This window comes from Parasteatoda tepidariorum, chromosome 2, assembly GCF_982258835.1.
Source record: "Parasteatoda tepidariorum strain Cologne lab strain chromosome 2, Ptep-v5.0, whole genome shotgun sequence".
Classification (NCBI taxonomy): Eukaryota; Metazoa; Arthropoda; class Arachnida; order Araneae; family Theridiidae; genus Parasteatoda; species Parasteatoda tepidariorum.
Genome location: NC_141756.1, coordinates 32,512,265 through 32,535,313, shown reverse-complemented (window position 1 = coordinate 32,535,313; position 23,049 = coordinate 32,512,265). Strand labels below are relative to the sequence as shown.

General features: G+C 28.3%; 1 protein-coding gene across 1 annotated transcript; it reads right to left on the bottom strand.

The window, feature by feature from the left end:
* Window positions 1–3,865: 3,865 nt before the first annotated feature.
* Window positions 3,866–23,046, bottom strand: Gpat4 (Glycerol-3-phosphate acyltransferase 4). The gene is made up of 15 exons (XM_016065212.4): window positions 22,589–23,046; window positions 20,602–20,686; window positions 18,886–19,025; window positions 17,949–17,991; window positions 17,782–17,836; window positions 16,573–16,638; window positions 16,424–16,498; window positions 14,565–14,654; window positions 14,388–14,481; window positions 11,868–11,983; window positions 10,279–10,334; window positions 8,390–8,475; window positions 7,329–7,457; window positions 6,785–6,864; window positions 3,866–4,209 (listed from the first exon to the last, which is right to left on the bottom strand). The coding sequence occupies exons 1-15, from the start codon at window positions 22,685–22,687 to the stop codon at window positions 4,122–4,124; spliced, it is 1,302 nt and encodes a 433-aa protein (XP_015920698.2). The 5' UTR covers window positions 22,688–23,046; the 3' UTR covers window positions 3,866–4,121.
* Between the last annotated feature and the right edge of the window lie 3 nt (window positions 23,047–23,049).

Genomic DNA, 23,049 nt, shown 5'->3' with positions numbered 1-23,049 from the left:
AACGGCTGAATTTTAAAAGAAAAGTGGGATATTTATTATAAAAAAAAAAACGAAACTTTTAGAGAATCATAGTTTTTGATAAAAAGGCTGAAATTCGAGAGACAAAAAAAATCTTATCCAACCAGTTTTATCCCAAGGAAATGATTCTTAGAGACACTTTAGAGCAGAGATGGGGAAACTACGGCCCGCGGGCCAACTGTGGCCCGCCGGAAGATTTTATCCGGCCCACGGACAGAATTTTAACTAGCCGATCAGTGGCGAATATATCTACTTTGTTTAAAACTATTTTTGTTGATTTCTTTTTTAACAAAGTACTGATGACCTTTTCACTTTCTCTATTTTTGTTCTACAAAACATAAATTAATCAAAATAGTTAGCACAAACAGCTTTAACTGGTAAAATGTTGAAAGCAAAAGTTCTTTATAGAATAGCTGTAGATTAGCTCCAACTAGTATTTGTCTTTCTCGAGGAGCAGACATATGGAATCTAATATAGGTGAATTGTACTTCACATGAGACTGACTACGCGTTTTAAGTTCCAACGAACGGATTTTTTTGCCGGCTCTAGTTCTAACTTAATTTACTGCGTATGGAAAGGTTACACACATACAACGTCATTGTAAATAATGGTGAAATTATTAAATGTATAAAATGGCTACTGCCTTTTTGAGTTATTTGTAAACATTTTTTATCCCAAAATGGCAACTAAAAAACGCAAAGTTGATGTAGAGTGACATGCACTCAATGATGAATTGACTTTATTTTATTTCAGAAGTTTTTACTCGGCCCACCAAACTTTTTTTTCTAGATTTTTGGCCCACGACCCAAAAAGTTTGCCCATCCTTGCTTTAGAGAGAGGAATAAGGACTTCAATAATTTTGCTCCGCAGAAAATTAAATTCCTCATAAAATATTTTAACTTGGGCAAAAAAAAAATTTCAGCGGAAATTAGCGGGAAAAATCTCATCCCTGTAAGTACAAAGTATTTTCTTTTCTGTTTTCATTTACCTTTAAAAAGTTTTATAGAAATCTGAGCTTTTCCCCAGTTTATCATAATTCTTTTAAGGCATTGCATTTGGGGAGAATTTTTATTTTTTTTTTTTCATGTAGGGGAGAGTTGGACAAAACGGGATACCATTATTGTTTTTATTTACTACGGAATATCTGTTAAGAAAAACCATACATTATTTTTTTTGGAGCTACAACATTTATGGAAGCACACAAAAAACATATTTTAAACTAATTTTAATGACAGTGAAATAGAAAAAAAAATTAATTTGCGAACTCTTACATATCCCGTTTTAGCATACCTGGGTTGGATAAAACGGGATAGGATTTACAATGTTTAATTTTTTGCATAAAACTAAGTGAAAAGCATAATTAACTGACAGAGAACTGCGAAGCAATATTTCTATAAACTATATTCATGGGATTTTACTGTTCAAACATTTTTATATAGATTGTTGTTTTATAGATAAGTACACAAAAAAATATGATGCTACATTTGTTTTTAAAGACTATGAGTTTTCAAACATGAAGGCTTATTTCCGCAATTTTCGTTGTCGAGATGTGCCTTGTGCTCTTAAGAGAGATTTCTTAGCAGCTTTTTCTTCAATTCTCTTGGCTCTTTTTTGTAGTTTAATCATCCTTTACTTTTCTTCCATGTCTAATTCACTTTTATTTCTAATTCACTCCATTGTTGTCGCAACATCCCTGAGAGACTCTAATAATCAAGTATTTAAATTCTTCAGTAAACAATGAGAAGAATTCCTTTTATGTAGATAGAATTGAGCAATCCAGAAAATTAAGAAGTTTATATATAAAAAAGCTTAAGTCTTCATCAGAGAAATACATTACAATTAGTTCTAAAGAAAATGTGAAATCCTAGAGTCGAAAATAAAATGCTTAATAATGAACGTTAATAAACAAATTTTGCATTACTACGTAAAGAGACTAAATTTTTCAAAAATATATATAGCTAATATAAATAAGTTGTTCAAAAAGCCTAGGCCTACATTAATATATGGCTATTTTAAAAGGTAATAATCCTACATATAAATAGGTGGATAAAACGGGACATAAAAAACTCTATCCCGTTTTATCCAACTCATAAGTGTCCCGTTTTGTCCGACTCCGACACTTTTTGAAACAATCATGGCTGCTGCCTTAATGTGAAAAGAAAATTAGATAGACTGCATATAAAAATATTGGTAAATAAATGGTTAATAAAATTTAATACTCACCGGAATTTTATTCCCATATATGTAGGCAGTACAATGTAAAAAACAACGCACGTAAATGTAGAAAATGTCGAGAAAATAGAATAAAAAAGTTCTGAGACCTACAACTTTCTATCAAATAGTAATCTCGAGACGGGATGCACCGAGAATGATATAATCACGGTCGAATAACATGTTTCTGTCGTTGTCCACTAGATTGCTGCAATAGTCTAGTCCCTAGGCGACGTATCCCGTTTTGTCCGACTATCCCGTTTTATCCAACTCTCCCCTATAGAAAATCCAGATAGTTCAGATTTTATTCTTATCACTCCAAAATGTTAATATTTAATTTATTTTTTACCTGCAATTTTCTTTGAAACAATCAGGAAAAAATTATTTTTGAGTATGAACTCTGCATTGCAAAACGTTTTACAATGAGTACATACACCTTTTGGGGGGAATATTTCCTTACTGTGTGACAATCTATGATGAGATCCATAAAAGTGTGCTAACTGAGCAAGATATGTCGGATCAAATTATAACAAGTAATAAACCGTAAAAATATTTTTTTCCCCAGCCATTCCAGTGAAGTGTATAATTTCAAGTAAAACCAGATTCAGACTTCTTATGAACTGCTGACTGATGTTTTTGGATAGTTAAATTAACACTTAAACTGTGATGTAAAAAAGAAAATTATTGACTATGCATAATTTTCACGAAGAGAAAAATTAGTATTAAAAATAACTGTTCATTAAAAACATCTTTTCATTAGTCCTACAGTGATCCACAGATCATAAGACACTGTTCTCAATAGATCTTCGAAGTCGAGTATCACTGGCCGGTGGCGGATCACTAATATCAGCCTGCGAAGGGACTGTGGGTGTACAGCATCTGTCTTCGTTAAAATGTTCTACCCTGAAATGCCAGGCTTATTAAAGGAGGGGTGTCATCCCCTCTGCAGAAGATAATGGCATGTCTGCAGATAATTTTCAGGAATGTTTCCCAAACCATTGCCAATAGCCCATTGTGCAGCTTTAAAGTGGACATAAAGATACCATTCTTTTGACTTGCCACTTCACTTCGGCCACATAGATAAACTAGTTCATGGTGTAAGAGTGCCAGAAAGATACTTAAATATGGTTGCTAGTAAAACACATTTCAGTTCTGCTTCTTTAAAGTGACCAAGCTCTTTAAAACCTAACATCTGTTTTTACTATTTTGATCTGTAGTTTTGACTTGGTGAAGCACTAGAAATTAAGTTTGGGCTGTTTAAATTTCGTGTATCGAAATTAGAAATTTTATGAATCTTCAGTTTTATCTAAAGTCAAATCTGATTGTTGAAACGCTTTTTCCAAGTAGTTTAGAATCTTTAATCTATCATATAAATTGTTTTCGAAGTAATAAATTAATTGCTGATTTATTACATTCTGCCCTTTCACAGCAGTATGATTTAAAAGAAAACATATAATTTGAAACAGACTCACTGAGTTGTTTTCTGTAAAAGAACTTTTGCTACTTTAGTATATTGTTTTTGCAGATCTAATGCTGGATATTCAAACAGCATGTGCATTCATAACACTGTCGCACCATAATTGAAAAATATTTGGCGAGAAAGTGTGCATGCAGGAAAGATTAAACGAAGGAAGTGTTTTGTAGTCCAATCAGAAAACATTTATTTCATGCAATAAATATAAAAGTTATAACTATTACAAACACACACATACATAATTTAAACAGGAAAGACGAAAATTGTCCATCATTTTAAAGTTAAAAATGCAATGTATAAACAGCATTCACAAAACGAATCAGGTTGTTAAATTACAATCGTGAACACAAATGGCTGGTTTCTTGATGGAAGGGGGGAGGGGACTAGTTTTAGAAAAAGAATGGCAAGAGAGAGATCCTCAGTCAAATTTAAGCCGCCGACTGTATTCTTCCTGTTGTTTCTCGATCCACTCCTGTTTCACTTTTATTCTTTTCAACTGTCCATCCCTTGAATAGAAATCAAGTATTCACTTTTAGAATTTGAACACATATGTATCAGTATATAATTAAAGGGCATAATTTGGACTCAACAAAAATTGTAGATCAATACATACATTTTGATTTAAGTCAAAATTTATTCAGGGTATCATTTTTTTATACTTAAGTTATACTGAAAGCTGCTAACTATACATGCAACATTTACAAATAGAATTTAACTTAAGAAATTTGAACTTGAGTACTGAAAAATGCTTAAAAACTAAATCCTATAGAGCTTAAATACTTCCAGGACAGTTTTTTTCAAAGAAAAGTAAAATAACTTTAGACAGCTTTATAATTAATATTTTAAACTTTGTAATAGTGTTATTTTTTGTGTGGATATTTTTAAATTTTTTTTCTCTTTATGAGTACAATGATCACTGCCAAAGCTCTAAGCAGTCATTTGCTTATACATAAATTAAAATATTTTCTAAGGTTAGTTATGAGCAAATTCAAATGAAAAACTTTTAAAAATATTGATCAAGCAGGTATGAAACGATCTGGGAAATTTAATAATTTTTATGCTTTAGTTTATATTCAAAGTACTATATCTAATTGGCAGTCTTATTAAACATAGCATGTTGAATATAAAAAGATTGCCCCAAAGCTTAATCTTCAATAGAAAAGAAAAAAATCCTTCATTCTAAAAACAAAAAAACTTCATAAAAATCTCTTTTAAACAATTTATATAAAACTGCCCATTTACAAGGTATTAAAATTGAAGCGAAAATAATCTGAATCACTAATTTCATAATACTTTACTTAGTGTGTAATACTGCTTATTATTGATTTTATCTTTTAACTCTAAATATTGAAATCTTTCAAAATATTATAATTATAAATAAAATATATAACATAACAAAATACTACATTCACAAGAGTTTATGCCTAAATTGAGTAACAAGTTATTACTACTTATCTAAATTTTTAGCTTTATGTAAAATTTAAGTTAATTAACAAAACATTTATAAATTCACTTGGGAATAATTGTTGCCCTTTAAAATATCTAGATTTATGAGAAAGATAAAACTTTTATTTTTCACAATTCATTAGCATAAATAAAATAATTTATGCTAATGAACTACATAACAAAAATCCATTTTACTTAATGCAGTTTATATAAAATGTGATAATTTACGGTACAACTTTCTGAGTGTTTAGTCATTGCGAAAGTGGTGCATATCTAGTGGCTCAATGCTTGGAAGATAAAAATATACATATAGCTCGATTTTTTACAGAAATTTCAAAAATTATTTAATCCATAACTCAACACTAAGTAATTAGAATTCAGCAAACTAATATTTATTAGGTATTGAAATGGATACTTTGATAGCTTAATCCTAGCATCCCTAGTACTTTCATTTGAAGGATTGTTAAGCATTTTTATGTTTGATATACAGTGAAACCTCCTGTTATGGACACTCCTGCAAAACGGACGCCTCTCAATACGGACATATTTTTAATTCCCCGGTAATCTTCTATAAATAAACCATTATGTACATTCTCCGCAAAGCGGACACTCCCGTAACTGGACGCGGACAGTCATTTTGGCCCTGAAACGTTATTTTCTATTTCTTCAAACGGGACACTACTTTTCTAAATTAAAGAAAAAAAAACTATTTCTGCTATAAATTGCAAGGAAAAAAATACAACTTTTAGCCGTTTTTGAAACAGGTTTATTTTTTGCCTTATCCATAACTAAAAATATTGTTAAGCTATTTCACTACTAACGAATCAATCTTTCTCTTGTCACTTTCCTATATCCTTGTAAAAAAAAGGACAGAAAATGATACTGCTCTCCTGAAATAATTCGCACAGCGGCATCTTTTGATCTTTTCATCTGGACCACACAGGTTATGAGACCCCTGGAGTTGAAATGACATCTTAAAAATGCTCTCAATGCTTCTTCCCCATTGAAAATTTCTTTAATTTTCTTATCAATTTGAAGATAGTCTTTGATGTGTTCATATAAATGAAACACTTATTCAGACACTTGATAGCTGATCAATTGTGAATAATCAACTTCATAGGTCCTCATGACTGAACAGTGAATCAAGGGAGGTTAACTTTCAAGAAGGTATTAATCATGTTCCCTATCAAATGATAGGTAGGTGTAAGGGGATCTAAACCTAATAATTGAAATCGACTGAGGACTGAAAGCTCCTTTTCAGTATCATATGTCTGACTTGAGTATCTATGCTAATAGGAAAATTATATTAATTTATCAATAGCTACATCTAGAATTATGTATTTACACCTAACTTCTTTATATATTCTTTTCTATCTTTCTTAAAGTTTAAATAAATATCCTTGTAGATAATTATTTAATTGTACTTATTGTAAATTATTTAATTATATCTACATCTTTGAAAATATTCTAAAAACAATTAACTGTGTTAAACTTCATTACACCTTCCCGAAACACATTAACACCCTTCCTGTAAGCGGACAACTCTTCTAAACGAACAATTTTTTCGGTCCCTAGGGTTAAAGGAGGTTTTATTGTATTTAGATTGTTAATAGTTAGTATTAAGAAAATTCATACCACATTAGGTCTACTAATCCACCTTTCCTAGCTATTTCTGCTTTAACTCTATTTGCAAATTCAACGGCACTTTCATTTTTCTGAAAATAAATATTCACAATTAATTTTTATAAAGATAAATAATACATAGCAAAGAAATTTTTATTATATGATACATGGAAGTAAAAATTTAAATTTTTTTATTTTATTTTATTTGACGAGAAAATTGTTTTAATTCTTGTCATCTTACAAACTAACTTTCTCTCACTGGCAGTCATTAAACCAATGGTCTTGAGATAGGCGGAATTCCACAAAAAAAAAATCACATGCCATGTTCCAAGTTTCAAGACTTAGAAGGATAATAAGAAAAACCCAGAATTCTGGGGTACATCCAAAATACAATCACCCTTGTAAGGCTCACAAGGGACTTTAGTGCTGTATTAGATATTTGTTTAAATTTCATGACCAAAATTATTGTAAAACAAATTTACAAAATCAAACATAAAATGATAAGTAAAAACTGGAGAAGTTGGCACTCATACATAAAAATGTGTTTGCACAGTACCTGTCTAATCATAGGAGGGAGATACCAGACATCACAGACAACAGCCCAACTTGTGAGCATCATCACCAAATACTGCATGTAACTCTGTTTACTGCTGTTCCAGAAAGCATCACCAAACCTTGCATCATACTGTAACAGACATTCATTCATTTATGCACGAATTATTAGTTCTCATTTCTTTTAAAACATGAATTTAACTCCCCCCCCCCCAAAAAAAGAGATTTTCTTCATATTTGGTTCTATAAAGCACGTCAGTGAGCTTTTTATCCTGACGCACCTAAAAAAGAGTGTTTAAGTAATGGACATAGTTCAAAATGAGCAAGGCAAAAAATACGTATATATGAAAAAGACATAACTACTTAAGAAATTAGACAATTTTAATTTTGTTTTTTTAATCTTCTTTATAATATTTTTTTCTTAAGAGAAAAATTAATGAACGAAAATAAATTCATAATGTGACGTCATCCATTTGCCTAAATCACTGAATAAATATTTTAAATTACTTTTTAAAAAAGACTTTTAGAGGCAATAGTAATTTTAACAAGGCTGTTATTTGTCCTCTAAATTTATAATATTGGTCACTAATTCACAGCGTTCAAATTCAGATTTTTAAGCACGAAAGCTCACTGATTACCTCTTAAATTCTACATAACTTGCCGAAATTCTATCTCAAAAAACATTTTCATTAAAAAATTGGAAAATTAGATTTGATTTTTGGCTATCAATGTACTTTCTCTCAATGAAGTTAATTTTTTTTATTTAAAAATAATGCATTTTTAGTTAATTACAACATTAAATAATACAAACTAATGTATTCTAGAAAATAAAGCTCAAATAATTATGAAAACTTCCATAAGCATTATATCTACTTATTCACGTCTAAATATAATACATAGAAAAAATTTCCTTAAATTGTTCATCCTTAAAAAAGATACTTTTTTGAAGGTGAAAAAATAGACAGAAAAATGATTTCATTATACTAAATAGCAAATATTTAACAAGAAATTAAATATATCTGGTAAGGAAAAACTATTGGATAAAAAGCAAGTTTTTTTTCTTACCTTTATGGCAACAGGGTAGATAATTCCTCCAACTTCAAAACTCCCCTTTTTAAACATCATCACAGATGTGTTATTTATACATGTGCCTACATACAAATGAATAACCTAAAATTAACTTATATGAAATGAGCAAAAGAGACAGTTTCATGAAACAGATTAAAGCAATGTGTTACTCAGCAGCGAAAATAACACTCTAGCATTGCGGGTAGAAAGACATGAGGTTCATTTAAATGTAGTAAATACATACAATGCTTCATTTCAGTATCTTGTCTAAATTCTGCCTTTCCATTGCATTTACGATTTTTGCTATTTAAACTTAATGATTATAAATAACTTAATGTAACCACAGATTTTTTTGCTTAATTTTTACATTTTTTGTAATAAGTCTAAGATTAGGCACACTTAAAAATCTTGTGGGGAAGGGTACATTCAAGTTATTTACCCCCGGTTTTTATTACGCAATGAGTAAGGAAGAAAATGATAATTAAAACATAGATTCATCAAACTTACATTCAAGTGCAAAGTAAAAACAATTTAGTGTTAAACTATGTCTGACATATAGGACATTTTTTTTAGCTAAACATTTAGTCTTCTGTTCTCAAAACAGTACTCAAAGAAAAATAATAGTTAAACTTTGAAATCGTGAGAATGATAAACTGAGATTGACAATTAGCAACCCTATAGGGAGTGGAATCAATAAAATATACACACAGAAAAAAAAAATTTGTTCCAGAGAGAGAAGAAATAGATTCACTGACAAAGCAGCAACACCTATTCCAATGAATTAAAAAACATTTTTTTTTTAAATAAAATAGTTGTATAGTTTAGAATACTAGGAAAAAAGGATAATGATCGATCTGGCAATGCAATTTGCATCAGGTTAGAAGAAAAACAGAAAGAATCATAAACAGATTGGTTTTATGAAGCGAGCTTATTGCCAGACATGAAGGCATAGACACAATTATGTAAGTCCTGAAATAAATTAAATCTGGGTGCAGTCAGAGTAGAAGTGTTATTTAAACACCAGTCCAGTTGATCCAACATCAGAGAGAATGTTGTTGAATATTAAAAAAAACTGAAATGCCTTTTGTCCTATTTTATTCACTTTCAGTTGATTCATCGCACTGACATTGTAGGCAATGATATTGCAGACAACTTGTTTCAGGCAGGTGAAGACTCAGCATCTTTTACACTTCTCATTTACTTGGAGCCTTTTCCAAAAGTAAACTCATGAATAAGACTAACTGTCTTGTTCCACCAACACACAGCTGGCATCAGAGTAAATAATCTCGGAGGCTCTTTGGAACTTAGGATCAAACCACCCTCACTGCTTTTTCAGTGGGCCTTTGAAATCTTCCATACATACTGGGGTTACTAAGTTCCTTGAATCTTGTACCAGGTAGGTTTCACCTGATCATATTCTTGAAAGTCTAGGGCTCCTCAGATAAAGACCTTAACACAATACATTGCTGGTTTTGGAATTTTTAGGGTGTACAAAGTCATGAACCTCATTTAGCCCTGCTTGTCTTTGTGGAAGAGCAACAATAACAAAATAGGAAAAATATTCCCTATTTTCATAACTTCTTGTTTTATTTAAGATTACAACCTTGCCATAAAAATTTAAAAATTAAATATTTGATAATTTTATAAAAATGTGAAGAAAATCAGCAATTATTATGATTTGTTTTTTAATTATTAAAACCAAAAATATCAACAAAAAAAAAATAAAGGATGAAACATTATTAAAATATACCCTATTAAAAATAACTTTCACACCTAGTAGTTCACAAAATCGATAAGATTTAAGAAATATGTTTTAAATAAATACAAAAAAGGAATATTAAAAATAATCACAGTAAATGAAAATAATGTTAATCAATCTTACAAACCTTCAGGGAAGATCAGAATAGGAAGTTTAGTTTCATCTTCGACGTGCTCTCGTAACCTAAGAAAATTATAATTAAACAATGTCAATATTAAATTAAATATTTCACAAAACAACACTAGCGACAAATCCTTACCTTGAGCCAGTGAGGCTCAAAATTGGCAATAAGAACATGCACTGGGCGACCAATATTAAGATAGCTAGATTTTTTTAATATTGGTCCTGAAATGGCTTTTAAATATTGGGCAATAACAATTCTATATAGGACTGATATTGGATGAAAAAAAGCTGTAAAATATAGGGGGAAATTGACAATTCAATCTAGGAATGACATTTGCTGAATAATGGATATGAAATATTAGGTTAATCTAACAATTTTATATAAAGCCAATAATGGAAAAATATTGGCTCTTATTGACTGAAGATTCATGAATAAAAGTCCAATGAGGATTTAAGTTATTTTGCTGCTAAGAAATAATGAAATGCTTTTTAAGCTGCAAAAATGTTAAAACACAGAATTTCCAATGACAGGTTGGTTACATCTAGACAATCCAGAATCACATAGCATTTTATGATTAGAAATATAATCCTAACAAGATAGGAAAGTTGTAAGGGAATGTCACATACACATTAGGATGGAAAATATGAATTCATTCTAATTACAGACTGACATTTAAACACCATAAAAATATCCTGATAATAAAGGTTCCTGAAATTTGGAAAAGTTGCATGGATACTTGGATGGTTTAAAATGGCCTACATTCCCGACTACTACAAATGAAAAATAAATACCCAGCATACTGTTTAACCTGTAAAGTCAAGATGTCTGATGTTACTTAAGCCAATAAAGATGTCAAAGTTTTAGACCTATTAAGTTATAAATTTGATTTTATGGTAAATCCTAATGGTTTTTCACCCATTTTTTTATTTTTATTTTGGAAACTACTGTAAGAATTTTAACAAATTTTTTAAAATTACGATTTTTTAATACTTTATTGTTAGAACTTGCGAAATCAAATTATTCACTTGAGTACTTACTTTTCAACATGGTGCTCCATTCACACCAATTTCATCTTAAATCCAAGTGATTTTGATTAATTGATCTAGGGATTTTTTTCTCCCCCCCCTTAGTCTTGATGATTTTAATACTAAAATAGTATTACAACAAACACATTAGAGTAATCTCCTTTCAACAGGCTGAATTAGTATTCATTGTAAATCCTTGTGGTATTATCACTTGCTTTTTCAGCAGTTATGGTTGCAGATTACAACATGGTTCTTAAAATCAATTTATTTGAATATAATATTATTACCTCACCTAAATATTCCTGTCCTCAAACCCAAATATAATCCATACACAAACTTATGATAAACGAAGTCAAGTTTAAAGTTTATAAAAAAATTAGATTTTTTTTTACAATTAATATAATGCATTACAATTTGCCACAAGACTTGAAACTGTTATTCGTTATATTCAATAAATAATGTATATAATTTTGAAAGTATTGCACTCCAGACAATATAAAAGTATAACCTTCTTTTGTCATCAGAAACTGAACAAGTGTTTTTTTTAAATATAAAAGGTGTACAAACCTTCTTTGTACAAGTTCTCTGTCTTTCACTTCTCCCCGTTCAAACCATATGTGTGATGTGGCTCTTCCCAATCCACTCTGCAGAACTCCCAGAAAACCACCATGACTTTGACCAACCTAGAAAAATTAAAGCATCACTTCTACAGATCATATATAAGAACTTATTGAAAAATAATAAAAAAATTTTTAACAAAAAGTCATTCACAAACTATGACCTTTTTTTTATGGTTCACATAATTTTAGAGCCTTCATATTTTTTCCTTAAGCTGGATAAATAAATTAACTTAAACAGTTATTACATGAAATAAATATGACTGAAGTAAAAATGCCTCAAAATTTTCATTAAAATATTTAGAAATTAATGGAGAAAACCTCTCTTTTAAAGTGATTACTGCATCTGATATTGATAACTTATTTTGCTGGATTTATATAACGCATAAGGCATACTTTACACCAAAATAAGAAAAAATAATTTAATTGATGGCCCAGCTATTTAAAGGTTTTACACAAAAAAAAAATTTAAATTAATCATGCAAAATTTTATTTTAATCAACTGATATTAAATGTGCTTAATGAAGATTTTTATGGATGGTAATTTCAGCAGGATAAACAATTAACATTTTCTGTTTCTACATCTTACAAAATAAAATTTTAATTTTGCTAATATTATGGACAACAGCTTTTTTTATCCCTTTTATTATCATTATTTATTTTAATAAATGTCTATTCCGATAAAATTTTTATAATTAAGATGTGGAATTTTTTTCCCTGAAAACAAGGTTATACAGAAAATAAAGATTTTTAGTACACAAGAATCTAGAGTTGGCTCATTTTTGAGCACTCAGAAGAGTAGAACGTTTACTGTAATAAGTATAAATTATCGAGCACAGAGATAAAAAACTATATCTAATACAAATAGTCATGCTTTTCTACTTATATCATGTGCAATAAAACTATATGGACAAAGATTTTAGCAGTTGTCCAAATATATCTTAGCATTAAACATAGACTTAGAAGAAACACATATTTTTACTATTATACAGTACAGAACCCGTTATCCGGAAATCAGAAAACCGGAAAACCAAATAACCGGAACGAAGTTCGATAAATTTTCCCGCCATTTAAAAAAAAAATGTTTTTTTCCCCATAAGATTTTAGGATTTTTCTTTCTTTTTTTGAAAGATGTTTACCACACCATCATTTTAAAAATAATCATTAGTGTATTATTTCATCGTTTTTTGTTCTTTTTAAGATTTTCAAATTTTTTTTTAGTTGGGTTTAACAATAAAAAAACGGCTTTTTGTAGCGATTCAGAAAACCGGAAAAATCAGTTATCCGGAATAGCGATGGTCCCGATCGTTCCGGATAATCGGTTCCCTACTGTATATACTGGTGTAAGACTTTTCAAACTTCCAAAGTTAAAAAAAGATGAGATCCACTTATAGACTGATAATAAAATTGGACATTCCTTGAATATAAAATATCAATGTGCTATGAACAAAATAGATATGAATAATTCTGTATCAATTTACCAGATTCTAAAATTATTTTTAATATGTTATATATAATTAATTTTTTATTTTCTCTCATATTTCCTTTGCATAGAAAAGTTTGTTTAGAAGCAATATTCTAAATTATATTCAACAAAAAATTAAGAATAAAAAAGTTAAGATAATTTATTCAAAGATATTTCAAAACCTTTAACACATTGAAAACTTTTAAAACATACCATCAAGCTACACTTAGAAAGAAAGTATGGTCCAGAATATTGTAAAATTTACAAAGTTTCTGGCACTAATGGAACAGAAAAAAAGCATGTTAATTTTGACTGCAGCCCTTTGTTAATGATTTCGGTAGATTAATAAAATATTTATTTACATGTGTTAAAATTAGGTAATTTTTACATGATCTGCATTTTTATTGAATGTGTGGTAATAAGAACTATAATTTTTAAAACCAGAGTTTCCAGGAAACCTCTACCACATGAACAGTTTAAATATCATATATTTTGATTTTTATACCAGAATTATCCTTTTTTTTAATCAGAAATATTTTTACCACACTGTATGGTAATTTTACCAGAGTTTTTTTTCTCTCTCTTTGTACAAACTTTACGATTCCAGAACATCTGTGTCGGATTCAAAAATGTTAGCAGTGTTGACATAAGTATCCGCAATGGACTCAGCAATGGATTCTATTTCCTCTTCATCTGCCGAGTCCTACAAAAAATCCTTTTCCCACATCTAGAGAATTCAAAATTCCACTCTTTTTGAAAGATTTTAAACATTTGATTCACATTTTGCCAAAAGTCTAGTATCTTTGGTGCTATCTTTATTTGAAATTCTTCATAGTATTTTTACCTGAGGACAAATATATGATATCCAGAGAAAAAATGTGAAATATTTTTAACTTAAGAAAATTTGCAGCCTTAATTTTGTGTATGTTTTTTTTTAATGTTAGAAATTTTCATATTTGAATTTTCAGCAGTATACATATACACTGGAATATATGGTCAACTTACCAATGCGTAGCTATTATCACTATGCAGAATTACAACATCGATTGGAGAAGTATGGTTAGCAACGCATATACCTCCATTTACAGCTCTATTTTCTCTGTAAAATCAACAAAAGAGATTCATTAAACAAACATTACAATTTAAAGAGAGAGAAAAAAATTGTTTTTAGATGCTTTATACCTATCATGATAAGTAACAACAGCTGAACAAGCGCAAGAAAAAACTCTGAAGCACAAAATGCTCGTATGATAATAGATCCATCGTTTGAACCTGTAAAATTAAATTTATTATAAGATATATATCAAATTTTCAAACCATTTTTGTTTTAAAAAAGAAATTATGGAAGTCTGCTCTTTTTGAAAAAGGATGTCATTGCAATAGCACCATTTTCTCTTTTGATAGATGAAGGAAAGTATTAAAAGTTTGCTTGATTTTGCAGGAAGAATTTTTTTCTAATAAAATATTCAGCCCTAACTATAAAACAGGATAAAAAGAGTAAGAATTTTTTTTAATGAAATAAATAATTACTTGCAGATGACAGAGTATAAGTCCTCCATTTGAATACAATAAATTGGGAAAAAGTAAATAGAAGATTAGGGCTGTATAAAGGTCTTGAATTTTCGTAATTAAAGATTAAAAAATTCTCACACAAGTACTAACCTCTTGGAAAAGAAAGAAAATGAAAATAGAAGACATGAGTGCAATAAAAATCTTATTACACATACGAGTCATTAAAGGAAGAAAAAAAACTAACTTTTGATAACTTCAAGTAATTTAATAATTGAAATAAAATTCCAAAGAACATCTTTAAACATTTTGAGGTAGCAGCAAAAAACATAGGATTGTCAGTCAAAAATGAAAAAACTAAATCCATTGCAATAATAAATAGAATCACAAATTTGCAACAACAGAAAATTTATGAATGTGAGTTTAAACAAGTGGCTCAATTTAAATCATTAGGTACAATAGTAAACAATGAAAAAAAATTGAAATAAAAAATAGAATCAACTTTGCTTACAAATGTTATCATGGATTGGTTTGAAAAACCAGTTCAAATCTAAAAACACAAGTTGTGAAACAAAAATACAGTTGCACAAGACACTAGAGAGACAAATAGTTTTATATGCCCTTTTCGAATAATAATACCTAGAATGAGCTCTGGTTAAAGTCTGTGTACTTTTGACTTGTGTTTGTGTATCATAAATTTTTCACTGCATTTACATTTCAATTTTTGAATTTTTAATTGCTTCTTCTTATTTATTTCATCTATTATGGGGCCTCGGGCACAGTCAGTTTTGTGTTTAACCACTGACGACAGTGTGTCTCCAGATGAAGTGCTGTTTTTGCTAACATACATATCTATAGAAATTCTTATCTTGCTTGATTTGTGTTTCTAACTTTCTAAATTGTTAAAATAAGACAAAATTGGTTTTAGCTGCTTTTAGCGTGTTTCCATTTCGACTTATTATTTTAAATGTTATTCTTATTATTTTAAATGTTATTTTCTTATTTTGTCTTATTCTGAATTTGCTTAAATCAGTTTCATTCTTTGATTAAAGGACTTCGGAGTAAACAAATTGAGAAATATAGCAATGAATAGATCTAGAGGGGGTAAAGATGGGTTTAGCCGGTAACCGGCTTTAGTGCTTAAGAAGAAGAATGAAACATTAATTCCTATAATACTTCATTTGAATTTAACCATGCTAATTTCTTATATATTCTGATTTCTTGAACTAAAACTGAATTTTCTTGGTTGTTAATTTCTCTATTATTTATGTTACCGAACTAATTAGAAGTCCAGAAAGAAATAAATATTAACTTTTTTAAATTAAAAAAAAAAAACTATTGAGAACATTTAAAATATTTAAATCAATAGACAAAACATAAAATAGATTAATTTGTATGAAACATGAAATAATTAAAAATACAAAATAAAATATATTGCACTTAAGTATAAAACATAAATGAATTTAAACACATAGGCTGAATGAAAATTTAATGCATTTAGAAACATTTTTTTATCCCAAAATGCTTTTTACCTTCCTTCTGGAAGTGACCCTATGATGGCTGTACAAGTGAGAAGCCAGCAAACACCAAAAAGTGTTATGAGACACCTGAAATTGAAAAATGAAGTTTAAAAACAAGAAACATATCAATTGAAACATATTCATCCATTATCTACACTTACCGTAATGGAAAAAGTATACAATATCTCAAAAAGAATCCTATGCCCCAAATGCATGTTAGTCGAACACTAAAAATTAAAATGTAAATAAAGTTTTAGGTAAATTCTATTTTTTCACAGTTAAAAACATCAGAAATAATGTCATAAATAAATTATTAATAATTACAAAATTACATAACTACAAACAAACCTATGTGTATAAATTATGATTTTAAAAATTTATTGTATAAAAGACTTCAAAGCTATAAAAAATATTCAGCATTTGATAGTCATTCTACTTCTTAAATAAGTAAAGAAAAAATTTTTTTAAACTTTTTTTAAGGTCTGATGAGTAAACACTGGGTACATAAAACATGGGGATTAGTCATATTTTGCCTTTAATAGGATTTAAAGAAATTCATATAAAGATACACTAACACATACATATATACAGAGTCCCGATTATCCGAGTTTCAGCTTCATCCGATAGCTATAAAATATTTCAAGGATTTTTTTGATCTTGTTTATTTTTTATTTTTAAAACTACGGACAGTGAAAAAAAAACTGAATTTATCTTCCAGAGAATTATTTCCTGAATTTATCTCAGGAAAATGAAATTGAACAACTTGATCCAATGAAATGATCGTTAATATCGTCAATAATGAAAATGAATCTAGCGAAGATGATGAAGACAATGAAAATCAACATATAAAATTATCTCATACAGATTGGACTAAAAGCTATCGAAAGTACTATTGAATATATAGAACAAGAAGAGACAGACTTTTTTTTATCCCTAAAAAAATGGCCAAATTTTGCTGCAGAAAAGTGCCAAAGTAATTTAAAACAAAAATCGATTAAGGACTTTATTAAGTAAAAAATGCTCTTTAAGTATTTTCAAGTAAGCTTCTTAATTATAATATGAACTGTATGTGGTTGTACTCGTATAAATTTGTATTTGTTAAAAATATTACATTTATAACTACTTTTCCCCCCCTCCTTTTTGCTATACTCTTTGCTTTAATAGAGTTTTTCTGTTATTCAAGTTAGTTGTGGTTCACAGTAACTCGGATAATCAGGATTCTACTGTATATACGTATGTATATTCTAGAAAAAATTTATACAAACTCAAGAGTCTACAGTCCATGCTTTATAATAAATTAGTAATAAACAAAAATTGAATTTTGAAAAAGCTGAATTTAAATGAATAAGAGACCAATGATATAACTTTACCTTATATATTGATAGTTTTTGTTAGTCCTAGTTAAAAGGTTCCAAACAGGTAGCTCTAAAATTTAAAAAGAACTAATGAATAACAAAATTTTATTATTCAAAGCAGATTATTTATTGTACTATAACTAGGATACATTTCATAATGTTAAAACAAAATATTTCAATACCTTCTGCAGCAAATCTGCTAGTGACTTCATCTTCAATAACAGACTAATAGGAAGAAAAAAAAATTAATTAGCAAGACTAATCTATTGTTAAAAAATTGAAGTAGAAGACAAGTTGGCAGGATCTAATTTTAAATTTATAATGAAACAGGGTAGGAGGGATAGTTGAATCTGACATTAAATCTTTCCATCTTTTGAGCTTAACTAACCATTCATTTATTACTGGAACATCTGAGTCGTGAGAGGAAGGGTAAAGCAATATAGTAAAATCCCTTTATTTTAAAAATGAAGGGGGAAAAAATAGATTCAGAAAAAAATTTTGAGGAAAAAAAGAATTGAAAGAAAATTTTATCCAATAGTTTCAAGGTTTAAAAGCTTGTATACCAAATGGAAAATAGAAACATCCCTTAACAATATTTTATTCAAAGTTTTGTAAAACAGATTCGAGCATAATATTTGTTTTCTGCAAAGCTTTATCTTTTATTCAAATTGCATCCTGAAATAAGATTACTGCAGTAATAGTACAAAAAAACAAAGAGGAGTATTGTGTTTTTGGTACATTGTTTGTGTTTTTGTTATATTGTGTTTTTGTTATATTGTGTTTTTGGTACATCGTTTTGGAGTATTGTGTTTTGGAATTTTGCTGATAAGGGAGATGGATCCGAAATATGATACAATAATATTCTAATTGCCTCTAATGATGGCATTACTTATTCAAATACTCTCATTGAAAGAATAGTTATTTTATTAACTGTTTCAAACTAAAACGTGTCATTTAAGAAAGGCAGATTTTTTTAACTCAAATATCTTTTATCAGATCGTTTAAATAGATAAATAGTAATAAAATAAGCAGAATACATTTTAATACCCACATTAGATAAAATATAATGAAATAACATAAATACACTTGCTTTCTTTAGTAAAAAAAAAAATTCCTCACCTCGACACCAGCTTTAATAAAATCAAAAATGTGCTCAAGATGAAATTCTGTCCTGTTTAGCGGAAGCTTAGAATCCTCCAAATGACCATTGTTACCCTCTGGGTGAGGCTCCGGCACCAACTTTACTTCTCTCGATATCACTAAATAATATATCATATAATAAGTTTTTTCAAACACCAAAATGAGAAAGTAAATTTCTCTTAATTGAGATGTCATACTAAGAGAAATAACACTTTCATAACCTAGAATACAAAATTTATTTCTAAGAGAAAAATTGCAACCATTTTTCTCTTAAAACATAAACCCAAGTAAGAAATCATAATATTACGGTCTCGTTATTTTACAATCTTTTGAACACCATAACTCAGGCAAATTTTTTTTAAAAAACTTTTTAAAGAGCTGACTATTTTTCTATACAATACTTGCATCGATGACATGGTAAAGTACATAATTTTCTTTGCTACATGTTAATTTACCTTTTGATAGCATAAGGAAAAAACTTTTTACTCGGTAAAAAGAAAAAGCTTAAACTTTAAGAGAATAATCAGGAACTAACATTTTAAAGGTCAAGACAAATTACATAAAGGTCAAGACAAATTACAACAACTTAGATGATTTCTTTCTTCCTCAACATTCGTAGCTACTTCAAGAATAGAAAAGCTATTTTAATTTATTAATTATACTTATTACTAAATTTGCAGCTACTTCAAGAATATTGTTTTAAATTATTTATATTCAAAAAAGCTTTAGGACATTTATAACAAAAAGGGACAAGATGTTTGAGAGTGAAGGCAAATAATTTTTGGGTTACCAATTAATTACTTCCTTTCATTTTTTATTTTATATAAGTATATATTTAAAATTTAACTTTAAAGGATCAGATTGAATATGGAATTTAATCACAAAAGTGCTAGCTCTAAGTAACTTATCTTTGAATAACAAAATTAACAAATTAAAGAAGACAAAAAATAAGAGTAAAATAAAAATCATTGAGCTTTTTCAGGATAGAGGAACCCATATATATTCCTCCAGGCATTTACTCAATCATTTTTACTTTGGTAACTGACTAAATTAAGCATAAATGGGAAAATTGTAATGTAAATTATTTGCAGCTTCAAATCTGCATTTTCAAAACAATTTAACATATATATTTATAAAAGTGCATACTTGCACATAAACAAAGTTAAAATTATGAACTTTCATAACTGGACATAATAACCTAATTATATTATAAGTACATAGCAGTTACATTAGTAATGATTTCTTTTATAACATTAATTTATTTATTTTGATAAATTAATATTAAACTCTGACTTTAATACGCTACCATTTAATTACAAATAATCAGAGTAAAATATATGTACAACAAAGTTGCATTAATATGTACACTGTTTCTTTAGAAACTTGAATATAAAGTTCACTATTAGCAGATTCTCCTTAATTGTTTCAAAACAAACAGAATACAACAAAAATGTACACATTTGTATTTTTTCTTCAAGGTACAGAGAATAATCAGAATTCACTTGCAATGCAATCAAATGGATGCTAGAAACCATGTCTGATGCAAAGATAGATAGAAAAGTAAACAGACAGAGAATAGGAAAAAAGGCTATTAAGGTCAAAGAATTAGCATGATTAGAAATTTAAGGATTTAAATAAATACTATAATCAGTTACTGGATTTTAGTGAGAAAAGAAGACACAACATAATTGATACCTGAATTGCCGTTGGATGAATCCTCTTCTTCATCTGAATCATCCAAATTTCTTTTCTCAGCTTTTTCAATTTTCTTTTGACAAAACTGTTAAAATATAAAATAGATAATGGACAGATAATCCATGACGAAATTCATTTGTTGAAGGGGGGAAAAATACATTAATGGAAAATTTAAGGTCATGATTAAGAAAAGGTAATCAAATTACAAAACATCAACTACATCAAATTACAATAGAAGAATAACTTTGTTGAAAGTAGATCAAGGGTTCTCCTCTTATTTTGACCCATCCCTCTTTTTTCAGATTTTGATGATTTAACGTATTTTAAATCTTAAATAACAAAAAAAAAAAAAAAAAGAAAAAAAAGTGCACATTAAATTCCTACAATTGTTTTTTGCATATATATGTTTCTTTTTATTAACTAACCTTATTTTAAGAATACTGGCAAATTTTTAATTAAATACAAACGTTATATACAATATAACACATAACATTACAACATAACACAAACATTAGTATACAACTCTATATTACACAACACATTATCAAACATAAAACTTCTTTTTTTAACAATTTGATAACTACTGAAGTTTCTTCAGGATTTACTAAAATTATAAACTTAGGGAGAAAAACTAAGCTTAACTTTATTATTAAACAAACCATTTTTTTTTTAATAATATATAAATAAAAACAAAATTGATATCTGAAATTACTAAAAAATATATAAGTCTTAAAAAATTTGCAATACCAATTCAATAAATTGAAAACTATTTTAACAAAATAACTTTTGAATTAATATTTCATTAAGTATATATATATAATGATAATTCTATCCATTTGGATATTTCTGGATAGTGATTTGTCACATCAACTACAATCACAAAGGTTCCAAATAGATTTTAATCCTGCAAATTTTAAAAAAAAAACTGAGTTAGTCCCCTTCTATGACGTTTTTTTTTAGTTTCTTACTGGCCACTGTATAGAAGTTGCAAAGACTTGGCAATTATTTTAGCGTAGATAGCGATACAGAATTCTTCCCTTTACTTAGAATATTCAGTAAATTGTAAACAACACAAGTACATATTTAGAATTGAATATATATTCCGAAAAATAAAATTACATAAATCAAAATATAAGCTTAAGATTTCAAATATTCTCAATAAAATACAAATAATTTATTGTTAAAAAACTTAAATGCAAAAAATTTTCTATCTTTTGAACCATTCATTTAATTTGTTTTAAATTTAAACTATTCATTTGTTAGTTATTTTTAAACAATATTGATCAACAATTAATACATAATACTGGTAAGCAAACAATTATTTCAGTTTCTATCATTTCATTTCAGTTTTTTTTTCCGTCACCTTTTTAGTGACCTGGAAGAAATAGGTTTCTTCTACACGAAATGCCAACCCTGCGTAATAATATATTTATAGTGCTTTCAGGCTAAAAATGTTAAGTGACAACATAAAAGCACTCCATATTTAAAGTTTAAAACCATCCATAAGATTTATTTTAAATGATATTTTGTTCCGCTATTTTTATAAAAGCTAAATTTTTGAATAAAAAAAAGTTCCTACTGAATTTTTTTTGATACATTATAAGATCGCGATAAATTTTTATGGCTGTGAGTATTGGCGAGAAAAAGGCGTACGTAAAACATTAGTTTTTATTTTTCACAAAATTCAAAAAGGTATTGTAATTAAAATAATGAAATTTATTCCTAGTGTTACATTGAATATATTCTCAATTTTGCTAAACACAAAAATAAACTCGTAACAAGTTAGCCGGTCTGTCACTCTGTAAGTGTGGTATTCGTGCAATTAAAGCAATGTCATCCAAAAAAAAGGTTCGCAAATTAATTTAGTATGCTGTAAAATGAAAATAAAATCAACACTTTAAAAAAATACTGGAGGATAAAGTACGCGGATACTGTTATGCACACAAACACAATACTATTATTTTTGGGGGGAAATAATAAGACATACTTCAAATAATTTCAGCAACAGTTTAGCATAACTGTCATGTAAACCTAAAGATCTCCCAAGGGATGCGATGAATAACGCGAAAATAACAACGACTACCATCGTATGATTATTTATCAAGTCTGTCAAGTTGGGAAACTATTGCATATCATCTCCTTAATATCATTGAAATTTACACGTTTATCGTCTGAAAATGTAGAAAACTCAGCAAAAGGCAAGTGATATCAAGGTTTGTGAAATTCAATCTTGGATACGAAAATTCAAATGGAATCATTACGTCGTATATTAATTAATATTCAAAATGCAGTTTTCGTATTGTTATTTAGATACATCAGACATGAATGTTACAATTACGATTTATATTAAAGTTATATATCGATACTTTCGATTAAATACCAACATGGATGACATAAGTCCTCTTAAAAAGCTCTAAGCTTGCACTTTTAAATTTTTGTTCCAATAAA